This window comes from Emydura macquarii, unplaced genomic scaffold (genome assembly GCF_026122565.2).
Source record: "Emydura macquarii macquarii isolate MOO-44397 ecotype Brisbane River unplaced genomic scaffold, CSIRO-AGI_Emac_v2 contig_1551, whole genome shotgun sequence".
Taxonomy (NCBI): Eukaryota; Metazoa; Chordata; order Testudines; family Chelidae; genus Emydura; species Emydura macquarii.
Window position 1 is genome coordinate 20,508,868 of NW_027131688.1, and position 27,044 is coordinate 20,535,911.

The 27,044-nt window shown below is 45.2% G+C and overlaps 1 protein-coding gene across 5 annotated transcripts in view; it reads left to right on the plus strand.

Annotated features, from left to right (window-relative positions):
- The first annotated feature begins 2,940 nt into the window (after nt 1–2,940).
- The window catches only part of CDC42BPB (CDC42 binding protein kinase beta), a 159,803-nt gene continuing 135,699 nt past the window's right edge, over nt 2,941–27,044 (plus strand). For all 5 annotated transcript variants that reach the window (XR_010921157.1, XR_010921158.1, XR_010921159.1 and 2 more), the window contains exon 1: nt 2,941–4,094. Coding sequence is in view for 2 of the 5 variants with exons in the window: in XM_067555018.1 (XP_067411119.1) it covers nt 3,917–4,094 (178 nt within the window). In the remaining 3 variants the exon portion in view is untranslated. The remainder of the gene's footprint in view (nt 4,095–27,044) is intronic.

Consider the following 27,044-nt stretch of genomic DNA (forward strand, 5'->3'; position numbering starts at 1 on the left):
ATGGAGGATATGGTGCCACTGAGGTTGGTTGGTGGCTTACTTCTTACAACTTATTATGTCCACATCAATTTTCTTAAGATAGCTTTCAGAGTATCTTTGTAGAGTTTCTGCTGACTGCCAAAAAATCATTGACTATTGGTGAGCTGAGAGTAGAGAATTTGTTTTGGGTGGTGAAAATCCGACATCCGTACACAATGTCCAACCCAGCATAGTTGGTACTTAAGGATCATTGCTTCAATGCTAGTGACATTGGCTTCAGTGAGGATGCTGGTATTAGTGTGGCAATCTTCCCACTTGATGCGAAGGATCTTCTGAATGCATCGTTGGTGATACTTCTCCAAACTCTTAATGTGTTCTCGCCTTGCTGTGGTGAAGGGGCTTATCTGGGGCGAGAAGACTGGGCTACTGCAAGCTGGGGCAGCTGGTTCCTGGTCTTGGCTGGGAGCAGGGCAAGAAGCCTGGGCAACTGGTTCCCGGTCCTGGCTGGGAGTGGGGTGAGATGCCGGGGATGCTAGTCTCTGCTCTTGGCTGGGAGCCAGAGCAAAAAGTCAGGGAGCTTCTCTACCTGCTCCCTGCTGGTGGAGCTGAGCCATGAAATTGACATGGCTGCCCATTCCAGCCAGGAACCAACCGCCCAAGCTTGCAGTAGCCCAGGCTTCTCGCCCTGCTCCCAGCCAGAACTGGGAACCAGCTGCCCTGGCTTGCAGCTGCCTGGGCTTCCTGCCACGCTCAACCAGCCACCCAGGCTTCCACTTTGGCAGCCCCACCACCAATGTAGGGGGACACAGTGTCTACATTGACACTGTGTTGTCCTAACTATGCTGACAAAAGTCCTACACCTTTGTTGAGATGGTTTTATTTTGTTGAAAAAACAGGGCAGTTTTGTTGGCCGCGGGGGGTGGGAGGAGTGGTGATTGCAATGTGTACACCAGCACTCTTTTGTCGAGAAAAGTTGACTTTTTTCGACAAAATACTCTAGTATAGACTCCTACTAGGGATCTCTTTGCCCTGTCCAGAATGTTTGTGGCTCTGAGAAATGCTAGTTCCAAGTATGCAATGCTGCATCAAGTCCCAAACAGCTGTGGCTCTGGCAGTTGCAAGTATGGAATGCTAATGTAAATATTGTAAAAGGACACCACCCTGTATGGGAACATGTGATTTAAGGTGTGTTCAGGGTGAATACACTGTCATTTTTCTATGGAAAGGAGGTAGCCCCTCCCTTTGAGCAAGTGAAAGAAGGTATCACCTCCCCTCTCAGTGAGGGGAAATGACAGTTGGAGGAGAAGAGGGGAGACATCTGAGGGACAGAGGCAGGCATTGTTGAACTTAAGAGAGACAGGGAGAGAGAGTGACAGAGAAACTGAGAGTCTGTGAGTAAACTGAGAGAAACGGAGAGTGAGAGAGGGCAGCCAGAGGATCAGAAGGAACCAAGAGTAAATTGAGAGACTGAGATTGAGCAGGACAGACAGATATACAGAAGATGGTCCCTTAGTTTAAAGCTGGCTAGTCAAGTCAGTCTGTCTTTGATGGCGAGTTCCTGAGCATCTGTTCCTGTTTGTTCCTGAGCATTGGTTCCAGTCATCTCCTATCGATTCCTGTTGTCCTGGAGATTTAGGAGTATCAAAGGTCCTGCAGTTCCAGTGGGTCTGGTCTAATGTGCACCCGCAAGCAAACATCACTGGAGTTGAGTCCATCTCTTCGGGAAGTCATGAGAGGTGCTTGAGGCTCAGATATTGACTTGGGTATTAGACAGCACCTAGTGACATTTTTGGGGAAAAGAGAACTTTGAACTAGGAAAAAAAACCAACCCTATAATAAGCTGTGCATGCTGAGATAGATATAGATGTATTTCTTCATTTAGAGGAACATGTGTTGTTAAGTACACGTGGTAGTAAGTTACTGTGTGTGTGTGTATAGACAAACCCTTATACATTTTTTAATTATATATATATTCTTCATCTCTTTAATGTTTTTGTAGGTAGGTAGAATCCTGTTCCATTTGTTCCAGGTTAAATAAAATCCCCTTTTATTATTTTTTTGATAAGAAGTTGTATTATCTTGGCTACCATTAAATTACCTTTTATCACAGTGTAAAATCCCTCCCCTGATCTCTGACCTGCCAGATAAATTACACCTAAGGATACGATTTGGTCACGGACTCCGTGACTTTCGGGGACCTCTATGACTTCTTGGGCAGGGCTGGAGCAGCTTTTGGCCCCAGAGCTGTTGCTGAATAGCTGACCGGCAGCCTGCCCCGAGGTGGCCCAACAGCTAATCAGCAGCCAGTCTGCCAGAGCAGTGGACTGGAACAGCTGCAAGACCTGGCAGCTCTGTCTCCCTCTCACCACATGGTATTTTTAGTAAAAGTCAGGGGACAGGTTGCGGGATTTCATGAATTTTTGTTTATTGCCCGTGACCTGTCCCTGACTTTTACTAAAAATACCTGTGACCGAATCTAGTTATACCTCCACTGTGGCGGACCATTACTAAATCTTGGGCGGTGGTTTTGGAACAGGCTGACCTGCAGATGCATTTCAAATTATAACCCAGTAACCGTACTCTGAGAGGCCCATTTACACTCCTGGGCCCCGAACAACTGTGACTGTTGGAGCTGGCAATTCCAAGCATGCACTGCTCCATCCTTTCTGAAGGGCCTGCAGCGATGACGGCTTCCCTCAGGCCCTGACTGGCCGGGGCCCTTGGAGACAACTCCTGGACTGCCCTGATAAGCAGCTCAGGCCCCCCATGGCACTGCACCATATGGCTCTTTGGGGCCTGCCCTGGGGCTGCCAGGTGCTATGCTCTGTCCCTACCTTGGTGAGGCGAGCAGACCCTGGGCCACGTGTAGGGTTGAAGGCGAAGCTGTACTCGCACGGGCAAGGGTGGGCTATGTCCCCATTGGGTGCTGGAACCCCAGGGCCAGTCCCGGGCGATTCACTCTCCTGTTCCCTGGGGGATTTGCACCCAACTGGCCATCGCTTTGGGGCCTGACTGTGGTGTTGAGCGCATGGAACTGGTGCCAGTGTTTTATATCTGCCAGGCTGCAGGGGCAGCTGGTGTGAAACACAGCTGTTCCACACCTGCCCTCGGGTCACCTCACCCACTGGCTCTACCTGATACCCCCACCTGCCACCATTTAGCTAGGGACAGCTCAGACACAAGAAAAGAGTCGACGCGAATCTGCTGAGGAGAAGCCAAAGCCACCTTCTACTTCCCCTCGTTACCAGAGAACGAATCTACTGAAACGAATTGTTTCGCCTCCCCCCTGGGTGACGAATCTGCTGAGGTCATTCCAAAGAGAGTTGTTTGCTGTCCTTCCCCATTTCATGCTACGGCAAGCGGCTGTTCCCAAGACTCCTCGGTACGGCTTCGCCCCGTCCCACACGTCTGTGCGTGCAGACGCCAACCCAGCGTGGTGGGCGTAGCAGCTCTCAGTCTGGGTCCCGGCTGGGGCCGCTCGGTCGGTGCTTTGCACAGAGCCGCGTTCGCTGCCGCTAAGGAGGAGCCGCTGCCCAGGGCTACCTGAACCTCGCCCCGGTCCCTTTAAGAGGAGTAGGCGCGGCGCACCCCTGCTCCCCGGGCCGGGCCGGGCTCCCAGGCGCTGAGAGGAGTTGGACGCGGCGGCCAGGCGGGCGCAGGAGGCCGGGTCCGGGCGGACCGGTCAATGGACCAGCCGGGCCTGGGGCAGAGCCCGTGGAAGCAGCTGCTCGGCCTCCGGGGGGCCTCCCAAGATGTCGGCGTGAGGGGGAGGAGGAGACCCCGCCGCTGCCGGGTCCGGACCGTCGAGCCGAGCGCCGCGGAGCGGATGGTGCTGCCGCTGCTGCGGGAACGTTGAAGCGGCGGCGGCGTCTCGGGCCTCTGTGAGTCCCCGTCCCCCTGCCCGGGCCGGCGCGCCCCGGCTCCGCCCGGCGGCACCATGTCGGCCAAGGTGCGGCTGAAGAAGCTGGAGCAGCTGCTGCTGGACGGGCCGCGGCCCAACGAGGGCGCGCTGAGCGTGGAGGCGCTGCTGGATCTGCTGGTCGGGCTCTACACCGAGTGCAGCCGCGACTCGCCGCTCCGCAGGGACCGATACGTCTCCGACTTCCTCGAGTGGGGTGAGGCCTGCGGGGGGCGGGGTCGCCGACGGGCACGGGGCGCAGGCCGGCGGTTCGGGCAGCTCCCGGCGGGAGGGGGAGGAAAGGAAAGCCCCGGAGCTGCCCTGGATCTCGGGGCTAGGGAGCGCTGGCTGGGGAGGGTAGCGCCGGCTAGTCATCGCCTGCCTCCCCGGGTTTAAACCCGGTGCTTTGCAGTGGAGGGGAGAGGCCGCCGCCTGGCTGTGACGCCTCCCCTGGTAACGCCCCAGCCGCTAGGCTGTGACCCTCGGAGCCCCGTAGCTGCCTCCCCGCTTTCTGCCTCCTTGCCAAAAGAGCCGCCTGGCGTGGCAGCGAGTAAACGGAGCGGTCACGGAGTGCCCTTGTCCTGAAACCCCGCTAGGCTTAGCCTGAAATGTCAGGCTAATCCGGTGACTTTTTTTAGTGTTGCCTACCTGGAAAGGGTGGGGGCAGCAGGGGCAGGCCCCTTATTTAGTAAGGCTTTGTGCCTGTTTGTGGCAGATTTGTTGTAATCAGTTGAAGGGGAGGGTATTTTGGGGGAGGGGGGGTGGATAGTTGACATTTAGGGTGCAGTCTTTAGTGTGAACACACACCTGAGGGAAAAGGGCAATTCTGGACAATCCTTGTGTTAGCACCATTATTTGTGTTAGTTTCATGGTATTAACCAACCTAATGACTGATAACCTATAGTCGTCTTGACAAAGGAAAAGGCAGGTGCAGGTGGTGGCACATAGAATAAAAACCTTTTTCATGTAAAGGTGTGAGACTACTTTAAGAATTTTATCTATAGGTAGTCATTTGACATAGTGCTGTCAGAAACTGGGCTGGAACTACTGCCTTGGTTTACACTGATTTGGTGATGATGGCTGACTTGTTTGGGGTGGTTGAAAAAATGAGATGAAGAAGACTGACTGGTGAAGGTGACTAATGTCATGGGATATAAGGCTGTGGGGGAAGTAACACAAGCTCATGGGCACCTTGTATTATCCTGTTCGTCGCACATTCGTGAATTGTATTTTTAAAGAAACACTCTTTTTAAAAATAATTTCTTTCAGGAGTGGGCTGTAAAGGAGTCTATTCCTTTATCTTAATAAATATCTTAGTGTTAGACTAGTGCACTAAAATGTCAGATAGTTGGTTTTCCTTAGCTACTGTGGGCACCGCAGCTCTTTGTTATAGGCTAACAAACTAAGGGGATTCGCTTCCTGGGGAGTCATCTATTGACGTCAGTAATGTGATTGCCAACTGAATAATTAACCACTTTATCGCATCTGCTTTGCAGGTCTGTAGCCATGGATGCATTGATCATTTGTTTTGTACTGGGAGCTTTTTGTATGTCATCTGCAGAGTGCATTCTGTTTCCATGTTCTTGTAAACCAATTTTGTATGATCATTTCACTTGTTGAATTTATGTGCAAATAAGTTACAGAATATGATTGTAACAGACTGTGGTCATAGTCTAGCCCAGAGATTGAGAAGAGGGGTTAGGGAAGGCTGGTTTCTGGAGGATAAAATACTTTCTCTACTGTCCTTTGGTGAGCATCTCTTATTGGGCAGCCACCGTATTGTCATCCAGTGTGTTAATGACAGACTAATTATACTGTTGTTGCTTGTAAAATTGCTTCTTGGTTTCTTATGCATCGTACTCACTGAATACATTTGAAAAGCTTGCTGGCTTGATGGGAAATATAGCTAGCAATGATAGCAGTATATTTATTGCATTGTGGTACTATCAAATCAATAACTGTAGGCATTCTCAATGTAACAAAGTAGCTATTTAATAAATAATTATAATGCATGTAACTGCCATCTGGTGCTATATCATTTATAAGTAGGGATAGAAGTTTGTAATCAAAACAGTTTTATGGAAAGGAAACTGGTCTAAAAATGGAGTGCTGTATATTTATTTTCCATATGCAAAAAACTACCCTTAAAACGATTTAGGTGGATTAATATGTTCTCCCCCATCCCCAACTGTGTAAACCCTAAAAGAAAGCAAAGAAATGCAGATTATGGGACATCTTTCATCTGTACCCTAATGCCCTCACAGCATGTTTCCGCTGAAGGACTCCTCGTCATAAGGAACTGGCTTCTGCTTTCAAGTAATAAAGAAACACAGTGCACAATTTATGAATTTTCCTTGCGATAGAAAGCAAAATCTTAATTGCAGGCTCATCAGTATTAGCAAATATTCAAGGTTGGATGTGCACAAGTTGAGTGTAAATTGTTGTTCGTGAGGGAAATATGCGGTTGTAGTTAGCGTTTCTGTTTTACTTTGAGGAGGATCAGTGAGTCTCCTTGTCTGTTCATGCATAAGGAGCTTCCTTCTGACAACATTGAGTTTGTCACTGTCAAAGAAAATGTGCTGTGTAGACATTTGGATGATTTAAGAGGTGACCTGTAACTGGCATTTTTTTTCTTTGGGTTTTGAACCTTGGGGTTATCACACATAACCTAACTTAATCACTTATAAGGACAACATTTGTTTATGGATTTTCATAGGTTCTTAATTTGGCAAGGAGGCTTTGGGCATGGAAGGACAAGTAGGGATTCATCTCAGTATTTCTTATGGCTTATAATGTGGAGGAAGCAGAAATGCTTTGAAGTGTGTGTGTTGGGGGGAAACTCTTCCTAAGTCCAGCACAAGGGAGCTCATGTTCTTGGGGCAGTAGAAAAAAATGTAAATTACCATATCTACTCCACTAGGCTGGCCACAATTCCTTACAGTGGATGACATCTCAGAACTGCAAAGCTTTACAGAAGCTGCTGAGCCCCTCACACTGGAGCTCATAGCTTCTCTCTTCTTGGGACTCTGATTGCTGCTTCCTGACTGTCCATGCAAAAAGCCTCTGCTCCGTCTCCTCACTGTTTCCTAACAATAATAGAACGTAGGGGTTGGTCGTCTTCCTTGTGGCTTTAGGCCCATTGGAACTGAGCCAAGAGGCTGCCTTCTTGACTCAGGACAGTCTAATTTTCCCATGGCAAGCAGTGCTCTCAAGTGTAGTATTTCAGCTGAATCAAGCTCTCAGTCAGGGGAAAGGAAGAGAGGGTTTAGAGGTACCATCAAGAAACCTTTAGTCTAGGGGAAGGCAACCTGAACTGGAAGTCAGGAAAGGAGTTCAGATCTTTTCTTTTCTGCTTTTAGCTGTTCACATTTCTTTTCAATTTTTTAACTTATTGAAAAAGGCTTCATTTGTCCCTCCCACCCCTTTCCACACCTTAGAAGGTAGTCAGGTATCAACCACACAGTTTTACAAATAAGATGACTCAGAGATTGTGCAGTGTTCTTACTGGGAGTAGAAGCCAAGTTCTTAATATTACATACCCGAGTCTCTTAAAGTTAGAAGGATTTTGCCAGATTTCAATTCTTGGTAATGACTCCTAAGCCATGGCTTTAGTCACTAGACAACACTCCTTTTCTACAGCCAGGAATAGAATCTAGGAGTCCTGACTTCCAGTCCTCTTGCTCTGATCATAGGGTAACACTCTTCGCCCACAGCCATGAGCAATCTCTAGCTTCCTCCTGCCATCTAGTAAATAGTTGTAATTATCTGACAGCATGTGTGTTAGGTCTTTCCCACATTTAAAAAAAATTAGTTCAGTAGCTCAAATGGTGTGGAGGTTAAGGTGGGAATCTGAAGGTCTGTGTGTTCAAATCCTGCTGATGAAGTGTATGTATAGAGGTTGCTTTGTTCTCTTTAAAAATCGTTTATTTAATTCACATAGTGAGAAAGTATCCTTTTAAAAGAGAGCTGAGTGAAAAAACATTACAGTATGTAAGTTATAGCACAGCATCCAACTCTATATATATATATATTATTTCATTCATGTCAACCAGTGGTGAATTTTAGTGAAATGGCAGCCATCTTTGAGGGCAGGAGGGCAGTCTTTAATTTCAGTTCCATGGGAAATAGTGATAATCTTTACTAGTGGTATCATCCACTGGTGATGTAGTGTTGACTTTTACTGAAGGCATGAAGAGCTTCATTGTAAGTCTAAGATGTGACACCTATGTTTAGTCTGTCAATGTAGCAGGGGAATAGGAAAACAAAATCATAAGTGCTTGATTACAACCTAATGTATATTCGAAAGTACTTGGTAAGAAGTCCTAACTATATGAAAAAGCTGAAGGGTGACCAACCAGACACTTGTTATCAAAGGGGTCTGCAAAAAAAGTCACACTGAATTTTTTGAAATATCCCATTTTTAAATTAAACTCAAACTAAGCAACCAATTAGGCAGCAGTCCCAGAAAATTCCATCTTTACTAACAGATTGTGCTGTAAATGTTGAGAAGATTCAACCTTTTTTTTAAATGAAATCATTAAAAGAATGTATCTTTGCTTTAAATGGAGATCTTGCCTGAATCTTAATATTGACATGCGACTAAGCCTTTATAATATGTTTTCGTATGCCAAATTAAGGGAGGTGTCAAATTGTTATTTAGGGTAACATTTTCAAAAGTAACACGCAGGAGCTTATCCCTCTTGCAAGAATGTCTAATTCCCATTTTCAAATTTTATCCAGTGCTTCTCCTAGTTTTGAACACCCATTTTAATGCATTAAATATGAATAGCGGGACTCTCGGTCATTGGTAGTGTGACGCTGTGGGTAAAAGAATTAATGTGATCCTGGGATGCATAAATAGGGGAATCTCAAGTAGAATTAGAGAAGTTATTTTACCTCTGTATGTGGCACTGATGTGACTGTTGCTGGATTATTGTGTCCAGCTCTGGTGCCTGCACTTCAAGAAGGATGTTGACAAACTGGAGAGGGTTCAGAAAAGAGCCACAACAATGATTAAAAGATTAGAAAACATGCCTTATAGTGAAAAAGTCAAGGAACTCAGTCTATTTATCTTAATAAAAAGGTTAAGGAGTGGCTTGATTAGTCCAAGTATCTACATGGGAACAAATATTTAATAATGAGCTCTTTAATATAGCCGAGAAAGGTATAACACAATCCAGTGGTTTGAAGTTGAAGCTGGTCAAATTCAGACTGGAAATAGTGTAAATTTGTAATGGTTAGAGTAATTAAGCCCAGGAAAAATTTACCAGATGTTGTGATGGATTCTCTATCACAGGCAGTTTAAAAGTAGGATTGGATGTTGTTTTTCTGTAAAATCTGCTCTAGGAATTATTTTGGGGAAGTTCTCTGGCCTGTGTTACACAGGAGGTCAGACTACATGATCAGAATGCTCCCTTCTGGTCTTGGAATCTATGAATCTATGGTAGATGACATAATGTTTCTTGTGACAAGACAAGAACTCACTTTATATTCTCCTTCTTAATCTTTACAGAATGATTAAATTCAGATTAAATTTAAATAATTTTTGGTTAATTGGTGAAAAGATTGATCTCTGAATACAAACTTGCTTTTTTTTTTTTTTGGCAAAATGTGTGGTGTTATATAAGGGAAGATGGCAGCACCTCTGTATTTTTGTTGCCTAAAAATTCCAGTGTCTTTTTTTCATTTAGAATCCCCCATACCTCTATTATTTGCCACAGGCCCTTGAAATTAAGCAATGAGAAAGTCCTTAGGCTAGAGAAGTGCCTTTTCTTTGTCCCATGAAATTCTGCTCATGTTTTGCTGAGAGAGAAGCTGCTAAAAATCACCATTTATTTATATTAAGGAAAACTTTGTCAGAAAATTGCATATTAAACTGCATTAAAATAACATTTTGCTTGAGACTTGAAAGTTAGAAAATGTACTGGCAGCCAAAAATTGGGCAGTCTAAATTCTTTCCCCTGTATTGTCTTTAAATATATGATCGCATATTATTTTTCTAAGTGGACCTCGGTCTTATTCAGTGCACAGGATGGATGCACAAGGGGGCACAACTATGGTTGCAATCATAAAGCGAACGTTTCCTAACTTTCAGTTGTAGGAATTTTGAACCTAAATAACCTTCTTTTAACATAGCTTTTTCATGTGATATTGCTCTAAATTGAGTTTTGCCAAGAAAATACTTTTGTCACTACAACTTTCAGTTGGCACCAGTGAATCTCAGTATAAGAACTGATTGGGTGTCAGTCAGTTTAGTCAATGAACTACATTGCATTGCATCTCTTTATCAGGTGAAGTTAAACTAGCTCTTGTATAAATATGCATATTTCTCATTTGGGAGTGATGGAATTTGTATAGTTCTTGGAAATAAATGGCTTAACTACAAGGCATAGAACTGAAGTGACTAATTGTCTCGTTGGTTTCCTTCATGGAAACCAATTTTGATTTTAGATTTCTTTTCAATATGTATATTTAATATGGATAAATGCTAGTCTGTAGTTAAATTAGTAATAAGAATCCCTTAGGGATATTTGGTCCTGTCTAGATTCCTCAAACCTTTGCACTTCAGATTTTGTAAATGTAGTTTGTTGGTGATTCAGACAAGAAGTGGCTGAGATGAGTTTTAAGTGAATAAGGTATAAATTCAGGCTTTGGATTTGAGAATGCAAGTATTAGAATTTTTGAATTTATTACTAAAAGGAATCTTGATGAAATCTGGTGGGTCTGACTGACTTACTCATCCCAACAAAAGGAATAGAATGGTCCACCACAAGCAAATCTTAATTTGTAACATTGGTGACATTTTCTAATAGGTATTTGTGCCTGACAATGTAAAGGTACCAGTTCATCAAAGCTTTGCACAGACTCAGGACTGAGTTTTTAATCCTTCCACAGACTTCATGTGAGAATGTACACCTAATGTAGACATAGCTATCTAGCTTCTTATACCACGCCCACCACCATGTTAACTGAGCACCTGAATACTTCCTTTTGAAAATAATAATGTATGAGTGTCATAGGTCATCTGGTAAAGAAATTCAGACTGAGAATGTTGAAGTGCAATTGATTGAGATACAAGATGAATTATCCTTGTAACTGACTCCCAACACTTGACAGGTAACTGAAATATTTACAGTCCATTGCTATTTCATTGTTCTATATATTGGCTCCCTTCCTTCCTGATAGTAGAATAAGCAATATCCTAATCTTTTTAGTCCCAAAATGTCAAACTCCTGATCCACTTGATACATTTATATTTCTCTGACAGATTCAGATTATCCAAATGCAAGACTTAATTAAAAAGACAAGGTTTTAGACCTTATGGTTGTTGAAGGTAATTTCCTGAATGTGCGAAATGGTAGTGCCCAAAAATACTGATGCTGCGCCGCCGAAAATGGGCAGAGTTCCTGAAATATTCGGCGGAGAGCATTGTATGGCCCCTGCAAAGTACAGGTTCTGTGATTTCGGCCTGTCACCTCGAGCGAGTTTGACACTCCTGATTTAGGCATTTGCTTAACTTTATGCACTTTGAGGAATCCCATAGAAGTCAGTGGAAGGACTTGTAATTCATTAAGGTAAGCATGTGCCAATGGCTCTGTTTTGCAGACTTATGCATACTGAAGTGTCTCCAAGATATGATTTTCCACCTTTTAGGTCATAATGGTCTGATCTTTGAAACCTAATGGTACTTACTCAGGAACTAAACTTTCAAACATGATTAGTGTTTTGTGGGTGCCCAACTTGAGACACCTTTGAAAGGGCCTGACTTTTGGAAACTTCTCAGCAATCATTCTCTGAATATCATAAGATGTTTCTGGTTAGGTGCCCAAAATCTCTAGTTATTTTGGAATATCTACGCCCAGATTCTCATAATTGATGCACAGTTACCTTAGTTGTGTGCACATGTTGGCTAACTGTATGTGCATGTAGCTAAATGAACATAAGGCAGAAATAACATTCATCCTCAATGTGCCCAGCATATTCTCTCCTCTTGCCCACAGTGATGCTAAATGCATACAGTTACTTTGCTTAGACCTGGTCTAAACACAATTGTACCTGTTTTTAAACTGACTTAGTCAAACCAGTGCAAAACCTTGTGAGGACACTTAATTAAGATTAAATCTGTTTTATATTGGTTTAGCTTGCATCATTACTAAATTTACCAATGCAAGCTAAACTGATGAAAGCCAGTTTTAAACTAATAATGTTTACACAAATTTGTACCAATTTAATTAAATCAGTTTAAAAATGCTCTTAATTAAACTGGTATAACTTCTATGTGGATGAGGCCTAAGTAAAAGACTTGTTACTTATAAACAATGGTTGATATGTATATCCAGTGACAACTGGCAAGTGCGAAAAAGATGTTTTGTTCTTATACTATTGAACCCCTCCCCTGAGGCTATTCATTTTGTGATTTAAAGGAATTAAATACAATACACAACTGTTTAATTATGAAATATTGTCATTTTGAGAGTGTAATGTACCAATGCTTCTGCTTTGTTCTACCTTCTTCCGCTTCATTGCCCTTTCCTATAAAATTGGTGTATCTTTTTCCTGCATTATCTTTCACATCTGTTTGCTGTTTTTTCAATCATTTGCTCCAGCCCATTATCTCTTTCTCTATGTTGTGTTCTGTACATCCTCTCCTCTTTTCTCACTTCTCTCCAAAATTTCATTTGTATTAGGCCTAGTCTACACACCACTTCTGTATTAGTGTAAAAATTCTGGTTAGGAGAGTGACTTGTTTTACTTAATAGTTATACCAGAACAATGTCCCTAGTGTGGAAGCAGTTAATTAATACAAAGGTGCCTTTTATCAGTCTTCCTCTTTCTGTATGGGAGTAAGCTATACCGCTATAAGCACCTTTGTACTGGTATAGCTGTGTACTGCTTTAGGTATACCAGTATTGTTAAAGTGATACAAATTTTGTGGGTAGACAAGCCTTTAGAGTAATACCTAAGGGCCTGAATTAAGGTCATGACCACATAGTGCTAGGGGCTCTCCAAACATAGGTAAAGATGGTTCCTGTCCTTAACAACTTTTAATATAATTAAAGATAAACAGTCAAAAGAAGGGAGGGAGGACAAAGGTAATGATAACAAGATCATACAGTTAGAGCCTAACAATGTGCATAAATTAATGGATCTGAATAATTTAAATGTTTCATATTCTACTGCATTGCTCTTTTCTAACTCATCCCATCAGTCTCCCCCACTTTGCACGTCTCTTGACCTTCCCCTCCCACCCCCACAGTCACTTACTCATTACAGTTGGAAATTCTGCTAATAACCAGAAGGCTACTTTCATCAGTATGTCATGAATGATAAGGAGGCCTAATGTCTAGAGGAAATGCCAGGCGAAAAGCCAATCCCCTGATCCTATATTGCTAAGGAAAAGGGAGGTTGTAGGAATTGTATGATAATACTTGTCTGGTAGTTGTCTGATAAATTTGAAGACCCTCTTGTCTCTGGATTTAGCGAATTATCTGCTGCCTTTTACCCCAGCAGTGTAGCTCTGTCTCCTGTGGGGAGTGAAGGGGGAGTCTCACTACTCTACTCCTTTCCTGGCTTCCCACCCACAGTTGTGGTTGTCTCTGCTACTTCTCCTGCCTTTATTCTTCATTCATCCTTCCCAGTGCAAAAATTCCAATGGCTGTCTGCTACTCAACTTTTCTAAGCAATAGTAGCATGAAACTGGCCTGATTTCTTGTCAGTTTCATTGCTGCCCATATGTATTGCTGGGTGGGAAATGTTTTTGTTTCAAAATTTCCACATCAGGATGAACCCAAGATGTTTGTCATTTTTCTTGAAAAATTTTGATAGGGCCACCTCAGAATAGCCTGCAGCATGCCCCTTGTATTACAATTTCAAATAGTTTATTATGTAAAAAGCTAGATTTCAGTGTTTGTGTATGCTATCAACAGATTGTTTTTTGGTTTTTTTTCAGGGTAGAGATGCTCTTCCTGATGTCAAATTTAGAATAAATGTGCATGAAACAAAAAATCAGTTTTTCTTGTAGACTACTGAAATAAGTTGAATATTTTGAGTTTGATATATGTATCAGCCACCTCATGTATTTTTCATGCATCAAATTTTTGTGGGCGTTCCCTTTTTATATGGTGAGAATGTCAATATTGACAAACTTATAACTTTTTAATTTCATGCTTCTGGATGAGGAGAATTTGAACTAGTTCTTGTGAACTTTTTTGCTTAATAATAAATGATCCATTGTAGTATGTGTTAGGAAGCAATGACACTCATTTTATTGACAGTAGAACAGTATTACCTGTACTGGTTATAAGTACTCTTAGCCTAACATGGTTTAACTATGTAGGATTCATTTTTCCTGAGTAGAATTAGCTTTTTATCTTGTTAGTTATGAATTGTTTAAAAATATTTAACCCTATTGTACAGGGATTCCAAAAGCTTTACATGGAAAATCCCAGTCATGCAATTTCCTGTGGAAAATACAGGGTCAGCTTGTCAGTTGGATGTAAGAACTGGGTGGCAAAAGGATCTGAGAGAAGTAATTTTTTAATCTGCCAGACATTAGAGGGCAGAGTGTACAGTTATCTATATCAAGGTAAACATGGAATCTTCCTTGCAATTGTTATAATCCAGTGGGAAATAATCTCTAATTTGAATGTTTTTCTTAAGCTTGCCACTGTCATTGTAAAACGTAAGACTTACACAAACTGTTCAGAGTTAAACCCTGTTCTTCTTCGAGTGCTTTCTCATGTCCATTCCATTATAGGTGTGTGCGCACCCTGTGCACAGTTACCAGAAAATTTTTCCGCTTAGCAGATCCCGTAGGGCCGGCTTTGACACCCCATGGAGTCCCATGTGCATGGCATGGTATATGAGGCACTGCTGGCCCTGCGCCCCCTCAGTGCCTTCTTTCCGACACTCATGGTTACTGGAACTGCATTCTTGCTTGCTTCTGCGAGTGCCCCTTAACTATAGCCTTTGTTTTTATAAGTACTTGTTAAGTAGTTATTAGATAGTTGTTAGTTAGCTACTGTTGTAGTAATAGATAAGGTAGTCCCGTTAGGGACCTCCACCTGGTGTTGGGGTATGCCCCAGTGTCCAGGCTTTAAGCCTTGTAAATCCTGCAGGAAGGCCTTCCTGATTAGTGACCCCCCATGAAGACTGTTTAAAGTGCCTTCGGGAATCTCATAGAAAGGATAAGTGCTGCATCTGCAAGGCATTCAGACCAAGGACTCAAAAGGACCGAGATACCTGTCTGAAAGCCTTGTTAATGGAGGCAGCCCTGAGACTGGCATCAGAGCCGTCCCGCTCCCTTTCGACACCGAGCACTGGGTCGGTCCAGAGTACTCTGCCGGCACCGACTCCATCGCGGCACCGGGCTTCCTCTTCACCGCAGAGGAAGAAGCCCAGGAAACACCATCTGGCAGACGACCACTCCCCCGCGTGGAAGAAGGCGAAGGATGTGGGGTTGAGCTCTGGGGCACATCAGAGCCAGTGTGCTGAGCAACCCCTGCAGGGGCAGGTCTTGCCCGGGGCAGTGAGCCCCTCTACAAAACACCCCCCAACTCTGGAGAGCAGAAGGGGACTGGTACACCTTGCAGTGCCGTCGACATCGGAGGCGCTTCAGGTGGTGGCCAACTTATTGGCCCTTCCTGTTTCTCGCACCCCGTTGACCCGGACGGAAAGGGCGAAGGGTAGGGCGCCTGCATCGAGGGGGGAAACCTCTGATGGGTCCCCCCCAGTGGCTGCACTCCTCAACAAACCCCCAACACACTTATCTGTGGAATGGGTCATTGCGGCGGAGATTGATCCCGCCGAGAGGCCGATCCCCTGGGGCATGTTTCCCGGCACCAAGGTGGTCTCCGGGGACAGAGCTCCGGTACCAGAGGAGCCCAGGCAGCCCAGAGCATCACTCATGATCACTGGCACCGAGGGCAGTGGCAATGATGAGTTGACTCAGGTCCCACTCGGTATCAAGCAGATGCCCCTTGTCTGGAGCCTGGCACCATTCAAGGTCACTGGCACCGACGAGTTTGCCCGTGCAGGGGTGACACAGAACCTGGTTGCTGGCATCATGGCGTTTGCCCAGGGAAGAACCCCTCCGGTTCCAAGAGGCTCCCAGTCGCCCAAACACTGCTCCTGCTCCTCCTCTTACAGCAGATGGTCCTCCTCTCTAGTCGGTCCAGGCAGCAGTGCTGCTGGTCACCAGATTCGTACTCCCTGTCCCCAAAACATCAGTCAAGGGAGCACTGGGATAGGAGGTGATGATACTACTCCCCTCCCCCTCGGTACTGGGAGACGGGGAGATGGTTGAGCTCTGGGTGATGTTGGTCACCGGCAGGAGGGTCCGGCAGTTCTAGGGGAGGAAAGGACCTAGCGGCTCCCCCCACCCAGCCTCCTCCACCTGAAGGACAAGGGCAGGGTCCCTGCCCGGCCCGTCCAGGGTGGCCTCAGGGCCAATGGCCACCCTACTGGCAGTACTGGAATCCCTGGGGGTTACAAGTGACCTCAGGACCCTACTCCCTTGTCTCATCAGAGAAGCAATCGTGGGGCCCCAGCATTGCCGGTGGAGGCCCATGACTCTGAGTCGGGAGGAGTTGGACCCCATGGAGAGTATATCTGGGGGCTCCCGTGCACTCAGCAGAAGTGCTGGCCCCTCAGGCACTGGGTCAGTCATCCTCTTCCTCCCCAGACGAGGCACTGGTGACAGGCCCATTGGCTCCCCTGGACGACTTCTGGGCGCATCAGGAGCTCCTAAAAGGGTGGCCTCCAATCTTGGACTAGAAACAGAAATGCTGCAGGAGCAGACAGAAGACTTGTTTAATGTAGTGGCATCAGTGGCGCCATCCCAGGTCCTGCCAGTGCCTGAAGGGGTCCTAAAGTTGGCAAAGGGTGTCTGGCAAACTCCATCCTCTCTGTCCCTGACCTCAAAGGGGACGGAGAAAAAGTATTACGTTCCTGCAAAATGTTTCGAATACTTGTTCATCCACCCTGCGCCAAGCTCCCTAGTGGTGGAGGCGACAAATGAAAGGGACAGTCAGGGGCAACGTGGCTCAACCCTCAAAAACAAGGACAGCAAGAAACTGGATTTATTTGGGAGAAAAATTTATTCTACTGCCAGTCTCCAGTTCTGTGTTGCCAACCAATAGGCATTGTTAGGGAGGTATAATTATAACTTGTGGGACTCCCTCAAGCGGTTTGGGGAAGCCATACCTCCGGATCAGGCCTAAGACTTCTCCATGGTTTTGGAGGAGAGCAGGACAGTGTCCAGAGCGGCCTAACAGGCTGCTTCAGACGCGGCTGACTCACCTGCAAAGGCAGTGGCCTCGGGGATCTCCATGCGCCGTTGCTCGTGACTCCAGTCGTCTGGTCTATCCTAGGAGGTGCAGCAGTCCATACAGGACCTATCGTTCGACGGTGCTGCACTCTTCTCAGAGCAAACAGGTGTGAAGCTGTATGGGCTTAAGGACTATGGGGCAACTCTGCCCTTGTTGGCTCTGTACATGCCGCAAGCTTAAAGGAGGTGGTTTCAGCCCCAGCAGAACCAGCAACAGCAGCAACCCAGGTTCCTGGCACAGCGCTTCGGGACCTACAGGAGGAGAGACAGAGAGAGGAACATTAGGCAGCGCAGGCAGGGCCCGCCTTCTTTCTCGACTGTGCAGATGCCTACCTCCCAATGCTCAAGCGGTCAGCTGCACTCATTTTGATGGTGCACACAAGGACAGCATTCCAGCCTCACACCTGGATCCTGCATCCTCACCTTTCCTGAACCGTCTCGCTCCTTTCCTCCTGGCCTTGGCCCATATAACATCAGACTGCTGGGTCCTGGGCACCATTGGATTGGATTATACCCTCCAATTTTCCTCTCCTTCTCCCCGCACCTTCCCGTCCCCGTCCCTCTTCAGGTACATCAGAAGGCAAAAATTTGGCATGGTTTCCCTGACCTCTATTATACCCTTCTCTAGATCCAGGAGACTGGTATGCGGCCCTCGATTTGAAGGACGCATATTTTCACATATTGATTTTTCCGGGTCACAGAAGGTTTCTCAGGTTTGTGGTGGGGGGTTCACACTGCCAGTATACAGCCCTCCCGTCTGGCCTATTGTCAACCCCTAGGGTGTTCACAAAGTGCATGGTAGTGGTGGCTGCTTATCTCAGGTGTCGAGGAGTACAGATCTACCCGTATCTGGATGACTGATTAATCAGAAGCAGGTTGAGGGCTCAGGCCCAAGCCAGTCTGTACCTCGTGTGAACAACCTGTCACAGGTTGGACCTGCTAGTAAATGAGCAGAAGTCTACTCTTGTGCTGGTACAAAGGATAGAGTTTATTGGGGCAGTCCTCGACTTGACGCAGGCCAGAGCATTCCTGCCACAGGCCGGGTTCGAGGCCATGTCCGGCCCAATCAGGAACCTCCAGGCCTTTCCCCTTACAATGGCACAAGTCTGCCTGCAGCTACTGGGCCATATGGCAGCGTGCATCTATGTGTTCCGCCACGCCCGCCTGAAGCTCAGACTGCTTCACCTATGGCTGGCCTTGGCTTACGCCCTGAGCAGGCACTCGGTGGACAGGGTTGTCACGGTGCCCCCATGGTTCTGACCTCACTAGAGAGATGGTTAGACCCTCGGTCGGTGATGGAGGGAATGCCGTTTGCAGACAGGGGCCCCTCAGTGACTCTAATGTCCGATGCTTCAGACCTGGGGTTGGGGGCACACATCAGCTCCGGTCACGGTACCCAGAGGATGCAGTCGGAAGAGGACCAGGGGCTCCACATAAATGTCAGGAAGCTCTGAGTGATCTGGTTAGCATGCGTGGTGCTGCTTCTCTTCTCGAAGGGCAAGGTGATTTAGCTCCTGACAGACAACACCACCACAATATACTATGTCAGCAGACCGAGCGGGGCTCGTTCCTGAGCCCTGTGTCTGGAGGCGGTGGGTCTCTGGAATCTGGCGATAGGCCACGATTTTCTCAGCGGACGGGCTCAGCAGGTCCTTTGTACCATCTCACGAGTGGTCTCTCCACCTGTCAGTTGCCGACATGATCTTCTGGAGGTGGGGGTTTCCTCAAGTGGATCTCTTCACCTCCAATGTCAACAGGATGTGCAGACAGTTCTGCTCCTTTCAGGGGCAGGACCAAGGGACCATGTCAGACGCCTTCCTCATTCCCTGGTCAGGGGGGCTGCTGTACGCCTTCCCTCTCATTCTGTTAATACACAAGGTCCTATTCAAGATCAAGAAAGACAAGGCAAGGGTCATCCTTATTGCATTCATGTGGCCCAGGCAGCATTGGTTCACGACGCTCCTGGAGCTGTCGGTTGCCCCTCCCCTGGAGCTACCAAGGCGGCATGACCTACTTTCCCAGGACCAGGGGTGCCTTCAGCACCTAGACCTGGAGTCCCTTCCCTTGACAGTGTGGAGGCTGAATGGCTGAGCTTGGAGGAATATGCTTGCTCGTCTCAGGTGCAAACCATACTGTTGAGTAGCAGGAAGCTCTCCATGTGGTCATCCTATTTGGCCAAGTGGAAGAGGTTCATTTGCTGGGCTGCAGCATGGCAGATTACGCCCCTCCAAGTGCTGATCCCGGTGGTCCTGGACTACCTTTTGCAACTCAAGCTTTAGGGTCTAGCTACTGCCTCGCTAAAAGTGCATCTGGCTGCCATCTCAGCTTTTCATCCCCCGATTCATGGGAGATCAGTTTTTCTTATGCCATGGCAGTGAGATTTCTGAAGGGCACAGAAAAGCTCTACCCTCAGATCAGGGATCCCCTAACCCCCTGGAACCTGAATTTGGTCCTCTCTAGACTGACAGGGGCGCCATTCAGGCTTATGGCAACTTGCCCACTTCTGTCATAGAAGGTGGCCTTTCTAGTAGCTATCACATCATCTAGGAATCAGTGTCCGAAATCAGGGTTCTCACCTTGGAGCTGCCTTATACGATTTTTTTATAAGGCTAAGATCCAGGTGAGGCCTCACCCAGCCTTCCTGCCCAAGGTGATTTCACAATTCCACACCAATCAGGACATTTTCCTGTCAGTGGTTTTTCCCAAAGTCTCATGCTTTCAAGGAGAAAAAGAGATGGTGTACATTGGATGTATGCAGAGCCCTAGGATTCTGCTTGGAGAGGACAAAGCCGGTCCGTAAGTCCACGCAGCTGTTCATCACAGTGGCCGAAAGGATGAAGGGCTTACCTGTCTCGTTGCAATGAATCTCCTCCTGGACAACCGCCTACATACGCTTCTGCTGTGAGCAGGCAAAGGTTCCGCTACCGGGCAACGTCACCGCTGACTCCACCAGAGCACAGGCGTCTTCTGCAGCATTCTTGGCGTGGGTGCCCATTCAGGACATATGCAAAGCTGCTACGTGGTTGTCGGTTCATACCTTTACGTCCCACTATGCCAGTGTGCAACAGACTAGGGATGATGCCAGCTTCGGTAGGGCAGTGTTGCAGTCAACCAACTTATGAACTCAGAGCCTGCCTCTAAGGTACTGCATGCAAGTCACCTACAATGGAATGGACATGAGCAAGCACTCGAAGAAGAAAAGATGGTTACTTTGTAACTGTTGTTCTTTGAGATGTGTTGCTCATGTCCATTCCATGACCTGCCCCCCGTCCCCGCTGTCTGAGTTGATGGCAAGAAGGAACTGAGGGGGTGCAGGGCCGGCAGTGCCTCATATACCGCACCATGTGTGCGGGACTCCAGGAGGTGCCAAAGTCGGCCCTACGGAATCTGCTAAGGGGAAAAATTTTCCGGTAACCATGCACAGGGCTCACATACACCTACAATGGAATGGACATGAGCAACACATCTTGAAGAACAACAGTTACAAGGTAAATAACAATCTTTTCCCAGCACTGTTAGTATCACTTAATGAAATAACCAGAAATTGCCAAGACAATTTCAGGCTCCATTAGAAATAAATCATGCTGCATCTACACTGCTGTAATGCCATAGTGCAGATGTAGAAAGCATCTACTGAAGTGGTTTTCTGTCAGTGTAGGTAATCCACCTCCCCAAGTGGCAGTAGCTTGGTCTACAGAAGGATTCTGCATCGACATAGCTGTGTCTGTTAGGTCAGCTTAACTATGGCATTTAGGTGTGAATTTTTTTACACCCCTTGAGGGACGTGGCTAGGTTGAACTAAATTTTAAGTGGAGACCAGGCCTCAGTATCTGCCACATGGAAAACTACAAAATTGGCAGGATACTTCTCAAGTCTCTAAGAGTATTGAAGCTGGACAGTGAACTATAAAAATTACTTGATAACATGGTGTCAAAAGAAAGATATTCACCTTCTTTATTCATAAACACTTTGAGAATACATCTTATTTACAGCTGCTAAAATCTGGCAAATTAGCTTTCTTACTGGAAACGGTAAAATTGGTTAATTTATTGTTGCAATAGTGTATTATTAAGGCTCTTCATTTTACGAAAAATTCCTGGGTTTTGAAAAAGCCAATTTTTGGGTTTTACCCAGGAATTTTTCACCAGGGATGCTTAAAGGGATGGGGCTGCACTGAAGGACTGGGATCTGGAAGGGTCTGTGTTGAATTGGGGTCCAATAATTGCAGTGTGCAGCCTTCCTGCAGGCCTGTCGCTACAGTGATTGGTTGGTCTGTCTGTCTTGCTCCTCCACTGCATAGAGAAAGTGGATGGGGTTATGCTGAAGGGCCATCGTCAGGAGGGGATTGAAAGGCTGCACCCCTGGAGAGCTGGCTCTCCTGTCATACAGAACCCTCTCATAACCCCAGTCTGCAGCTGTAGGGCATAGTCCCGGCTGCTTCCCCTGCCAGACAGAGACCCCTCCTGACCGTGGCCCTGTCCACTTCCCTTGGACAGTGCTGTGGTGAAGGGCCAGGGTCAGGAGAGGGCTCTGTCTGCAAGGGTGCCAGAACTCATGGGGTGCAGCCTTCTGTGCCCCTCTCCTGACCTTGACCCTTCAATGCAGCCCTGTCCAGTTTCACCCCGATACTGTGCAGAGGGAGGGAGGGAAAGATGGGCAGGAAGTCAAGTCCAGGAAGCTGAGACGGCCCGACTGCTGCAGCAACAGACCCATAGGGATCTGAGGGTTCCTTAAATGCTGCTTGGTGAGTACCCCCTTGCCTGCTGCACCCAGTGAGTACCAACCTCCCCTCTCCCCACTGCCCTTTGTTTGCTGGTTTTACCTTTTTTTAACCTGTTTCTCTAATTTTGGAATAAACACTAATACATTTGCGGGGAAAAGTAATAAAAAGGAAAATGAAGGGCCTTATATTATGTATTATCAGAATTTGTAATCATTTATACTTTGGAAGAACAAGTAGCTTTGTATTCTGTCAGAGTGCAATTCTTAATATTGTTCAAAGTGAGTAAAAACATAACTTGAGCTCATTAAATATTTAACCTAAAGTAGTGCTGCTAGCTGTGTGTTCAAGTGGTAAACACATTTGCAGCATTCTCAACATTTGCAGCAAGAAGCTTTTCTCAAAAGCTGAAATAAAAGCACTGCCACTTTGGATTAGGAGGAATCCACTTGTGTAGGCGGGGATCTGTTCCTGAAAATCATATTTATAAAACAGTGCAATCGATTACGTAGGAGCTAGTTGATAGTATGGTCTGGCTAATAAATAATAAAAAATATCCTTAATCACTGTGTATAGGAGAAACTGTGCTAAAGCTGCACTAGGATTGTGTTTTAAACATGGGTATTGTTAGCATGATCTAAAAGATAAATGGCCTGATTCAATGGATTATATGCATCTATATATCTTAGGTACTTGTATAGCTCCTGTTACTGTAATATCTGAGCACCTCACAATGCTAAATGTGTTTATCCTCACTAGATACCTATGAGGTAGGAGATTATAATTATTACAGATGGGGAATTAAGGTAGAAGGAGTCAGCTGATCCATGTCAGGGAACCCTGAGCTTGAGCATTAACATTGCATTTTAAGCCTAGGTTTAGGATTTTCTGATCCATGCTCAAACCTAGGGCTCTAGCATCCACACATCAGTGCACAGATCTGAGTCAAAGTAACCCTATCCCAGAGTGCCTGGTGCCACCCCTCTCCCAGAGTTGACACTCTAGCCCTACGAATGGGTTGTATTGCGGGAAAACTCAACTGCCTTCCCTGTTCCCTAACTGTGATGGCACTGCTCATGGGACTCGGGCCCATAAGGAGCGCACAGACTGCCTAATTAGTTTCTTCGGAGGAATGGGGGAGGTGGCAGAGAGCGGAGCAGAGACCGAGTGGCTGCCTTGCAGGAAGGGGGAATGGCCACGGTGTTGGGGGTCATCCTTCCCCAAACATGCTGACCTGGGAGCTCTGCCGTTCCCCCATCATTGCAGGGCAGCCGGTTGGTCCCCACTTCACTCTCTGGCCCCCTGCCTTCCCTGGGACTGCATGTGCAGGGGTGCCGGGGCAATGTGCACCAAAATCTGGCACTGATCTTGTGACCAGGAAGCGGATCCTTTTGTTAAAAACAAATAAACAAAAAACTACTGCTTCTGATTGCTCTCCATGAAAACTCTTCAGGCTCTTTGGTAGTGTGCTTGCAGATGACTGTTCAGCAGACAATGGGTTAATGCTGACCTGAGCTGCTGCTGTTTGTCAAGAGAGTGGCTTCCATTTGTAATAGAGTACAATAGACTGCACTACAGATTGTTGGCATAGAGAAGACTAAGGAAGTTGCCACAAGGAACTCTGGGATATATCCAGGCCTGAATCAAGCTGGGGCTGTGTGCACACAGGAAAGCAATAAGGCTCAGACCCTACGTCCAGCTTAACACTGGCTTGGACCCTCCAAGTCCTAAGCTGGCACAATTAGTGTGTTGACGTGGCAGGGGGTTATCTTTGAGGACAGGCTCAAGCCCGGGCTTACATTGCTTTGTACATACCTTAAATGACTTGCCTAAAATAGCATGCAACACAGAGCCAGGGGTTGAACCCACGACTCCTGTGTCTCAGGTTAATGTCCCAGGCACTTAGAGCATCCTTCCTGTGCTCAGCCCCTGTGAATATCAGGTCATAAATCTCTTTCACGGTTCCCACTAAAGTAAGCATTTTATGCTAAACTTTATCTTGTGATCTAACCAAAATGTCCTTTTTTCTTGTACTGCTATAATGTTTATTAATCAAAGTTGCTGAGATTGTCCTTTTTAATATAGCTTTGATTTTAAAAAAAAATAAGCTCTTTCAGAAACTACTGTATTAGTAGTACTTGAAGGCTAAACTGGAAATATAAAAGAAACATGTTTGAGCTGAGCATTATAGACACCATGACCAACTTTTTGTCCTTGAAATGGGAATTCGGGAACAGCGGTAGGTCAGTGGGAGGGCTTCTTCTGTAGCTACCACCTCTCATGCAGCTTGCTGCTGCAGCATTTTAAGTGTAGACTGCCCAGAATCCCTACTACAAATTTTGGCTATAAAAACAAATGCGATGCCATGAGCTGTGTTTTACTCAGCCAAGGTTTACACTATAAACATACATCAGTATAACTGTGTCACTAGGGTGTGAAAAAATCCACAGTCCTGAGTGATAAGTTATGCTAACCTAACCCTGGTCAGGGCTTCTTCTGTAGCTACCACCTCTCATGCAGCTTGCTGCTGCAGCATTTTAAAACACGCATAAGTTCTTGGGTGATGTGTAAAGACTGTTACAAAATGTTCTCCTTCCAACACCATCAGTGCAGCTCCTTTCTGTTGGGTGTACCTGCACATTCTACACAAGCCAAAACCCTCAGAAAAATCTCTGGCCACTGTGTGTGTGTGTTGGGCAGGTGGCTGAATAGGGGCAGCACCCCCTTCGTCAAGCCTTAGAAAGCCCTGTGAGGCTCGACAGGGATATGGTTCCTCTGACACCCTCAGTTTCTTCTGATCTTTAATTATTCAAAATCTTTAACCATTTTTATATCTCCACTTAATTATCCAGGTAATACCTTCTCCATAGCTTAAAAAAAACAATATTGTACAAGATGTATATTTTAACGAATGACAGGCTTTCTCACTTCTATCAGATGTTCAGAGAAGAACAATTAAAATTGTAATCACTTTTCGTATCTTGTAAATCAATAAATCTAATGCATGACTTTTCACAATAGTATTTGTAATAGCTGTTACTTCAAATGTATGCTTGGTAGTTGCAAAATAAATGACTATATATTGGAGAATGTGCTTGAGTAATTTATCTTTAGATCTCTGCAGGGATCCTATGAAAATACTCATTTTGTTGGAGATGAAAATGAGTGACAGCTGGTGGGAGATAATGGATTTATCCCTCTGTGGGAAAGAGTGGACAAGGCCTGCTTTTAACTTCAACCTCCCCATTCTCCAGCACTTAGAAACCTAGTGGACAGATTCCTGGCTCTTAAGAGAGAAGGATATGATAAATGTTTTATACCATTTTTCTCTTAAAGCTTCATTATCAGTGAAAGAAATCTAACTGGAGATAATTCACGGAAGAGGAAATGCTCACTGAATCTACTTCTGATCTTTGACATTTACCCAGAAATTAGATCTCTGTCCAGATTTGTAGTGTGAATTAAGAAGCTGTAGGTACATCAGTTAGAGGTATCGGGAAATGTAGTAATTCCAAGTGCTTAATTGGAGACTAACAAATATTATCATTTACAGGAAAAATTCAACTATGCTGCATTTTTCACATCTTTAAAAAAAAAAAAAAATTAAAAAAAAAAATCTGTCAAGTATTTCCAAGAGGGAGAATATAAAACAAGATTGTACACTAACTTGTCTTGTTAGTAAGCATTTTAAGTAACAAAAAAAGAAAAATTTAGTTCAGAGGAGAGTGTCAAAAATGATAAGATTTAGAAAACCTGAGGAAAGATATAAGAAAAAAAAATCTGGGTGGTTAACTTTAGGAAAAGACGATTGAGTGGGGACCTGGTAGGTCTTCAATTATGTTAAAGGCTGTTAAAAAGAGGACTGTAATCAATTGTTCTCCATATCTGAAAGTAGGATGAGAAGTAAAGGGCTTGATCTGCAGCAAGGGAGATTTAGGTTAGATGTTAGGAAAAATTTTCATACTATAACAGTAGTTAAGCTCTGAAACAGATTTCCAGGTGAGGAATCCCCCTCTTTGAAAGTTTTTAAGAATGAGTTGGACAAACAGCAGAAGGAATGGTGTATGTTTAATTGATTCTGTCTCAGCTTCACAGGATGTACGATATGGCGTCTCGAGGACCTGTCCAGCCTTACATTTCTATGATTCTGAGTTTAATCTCAGTTGGTATATTGAAACTGAAAAAGCAGGGTATTTCGTGGATTTTTCTACTGTAAATCAGTCTTTTCATTTATATGCAGTTCCTCCATACCAAGCTAGGACAATAAAATAATTTAGAATGACAACGCTTCCTTGTAAATGGAGCTTGCCAGCTCAACCTCCCCTTAGTCTTTCCTGCAAATGGAACAATCTCTTACTGAATACACCTGGATTGCTGCTCCACCTTTGCCATTACAGACTGTCATTTTCCTGATACTTTTTAAGTACAATCAGGAATAGGTTCTCCTTGCACCCATCAACTGATGCCAAACTGTTTAGCTTAGAATGTAGTTAGGGCAAAACTACTTTGAAAACTGTTGGAGAAAATATAAGAGCTTGTATTCTGTGCTAGGAAATTGTGAAATAATGAGGGACAAAGAAGTGAAATGTCAACAAGGGAGCAGTTTACTTGGATCTCTGCAGGACATGCATTGGAGGCAGCTACTAACTTACCATGATTAGAATTTCAGATTTTAGACTAAAACTCAAAAAGGTTTTAGAAAAACCATTGATTATAAACTGTGCATCACAAGTTCCCCATTCCTACTATTTGTTTGGAAGTGTTGAAATATGTCCATGAGAGAGTTCTGAATTCTAAATGTTTTCCAAACTCTCTTAGAGTATATCTTTGAAAACATCTTCAGAGGAGATCAGTGTGTATATAAATTGAAACCATCTTTAAACTCTTGGATTTCCTCTCCCCTTCCTCTTCTTCCTCCCTCCCCATTCCTCCCAAAAAAATACCCAGGCTTTTCTTTGGGGGAGGAGGAAACACAAATAAATAACTGTAGTTACTTCACAATTGGTGAATAGTTTTCAACAGTTTGGGAATGCCACTATAAACTTTATTCTTGAATGCTAGAAATAGAAGCCACAAGAAAGTGACCACTGAGCAGTGGTTGTCATCACACCGTTTCTTCA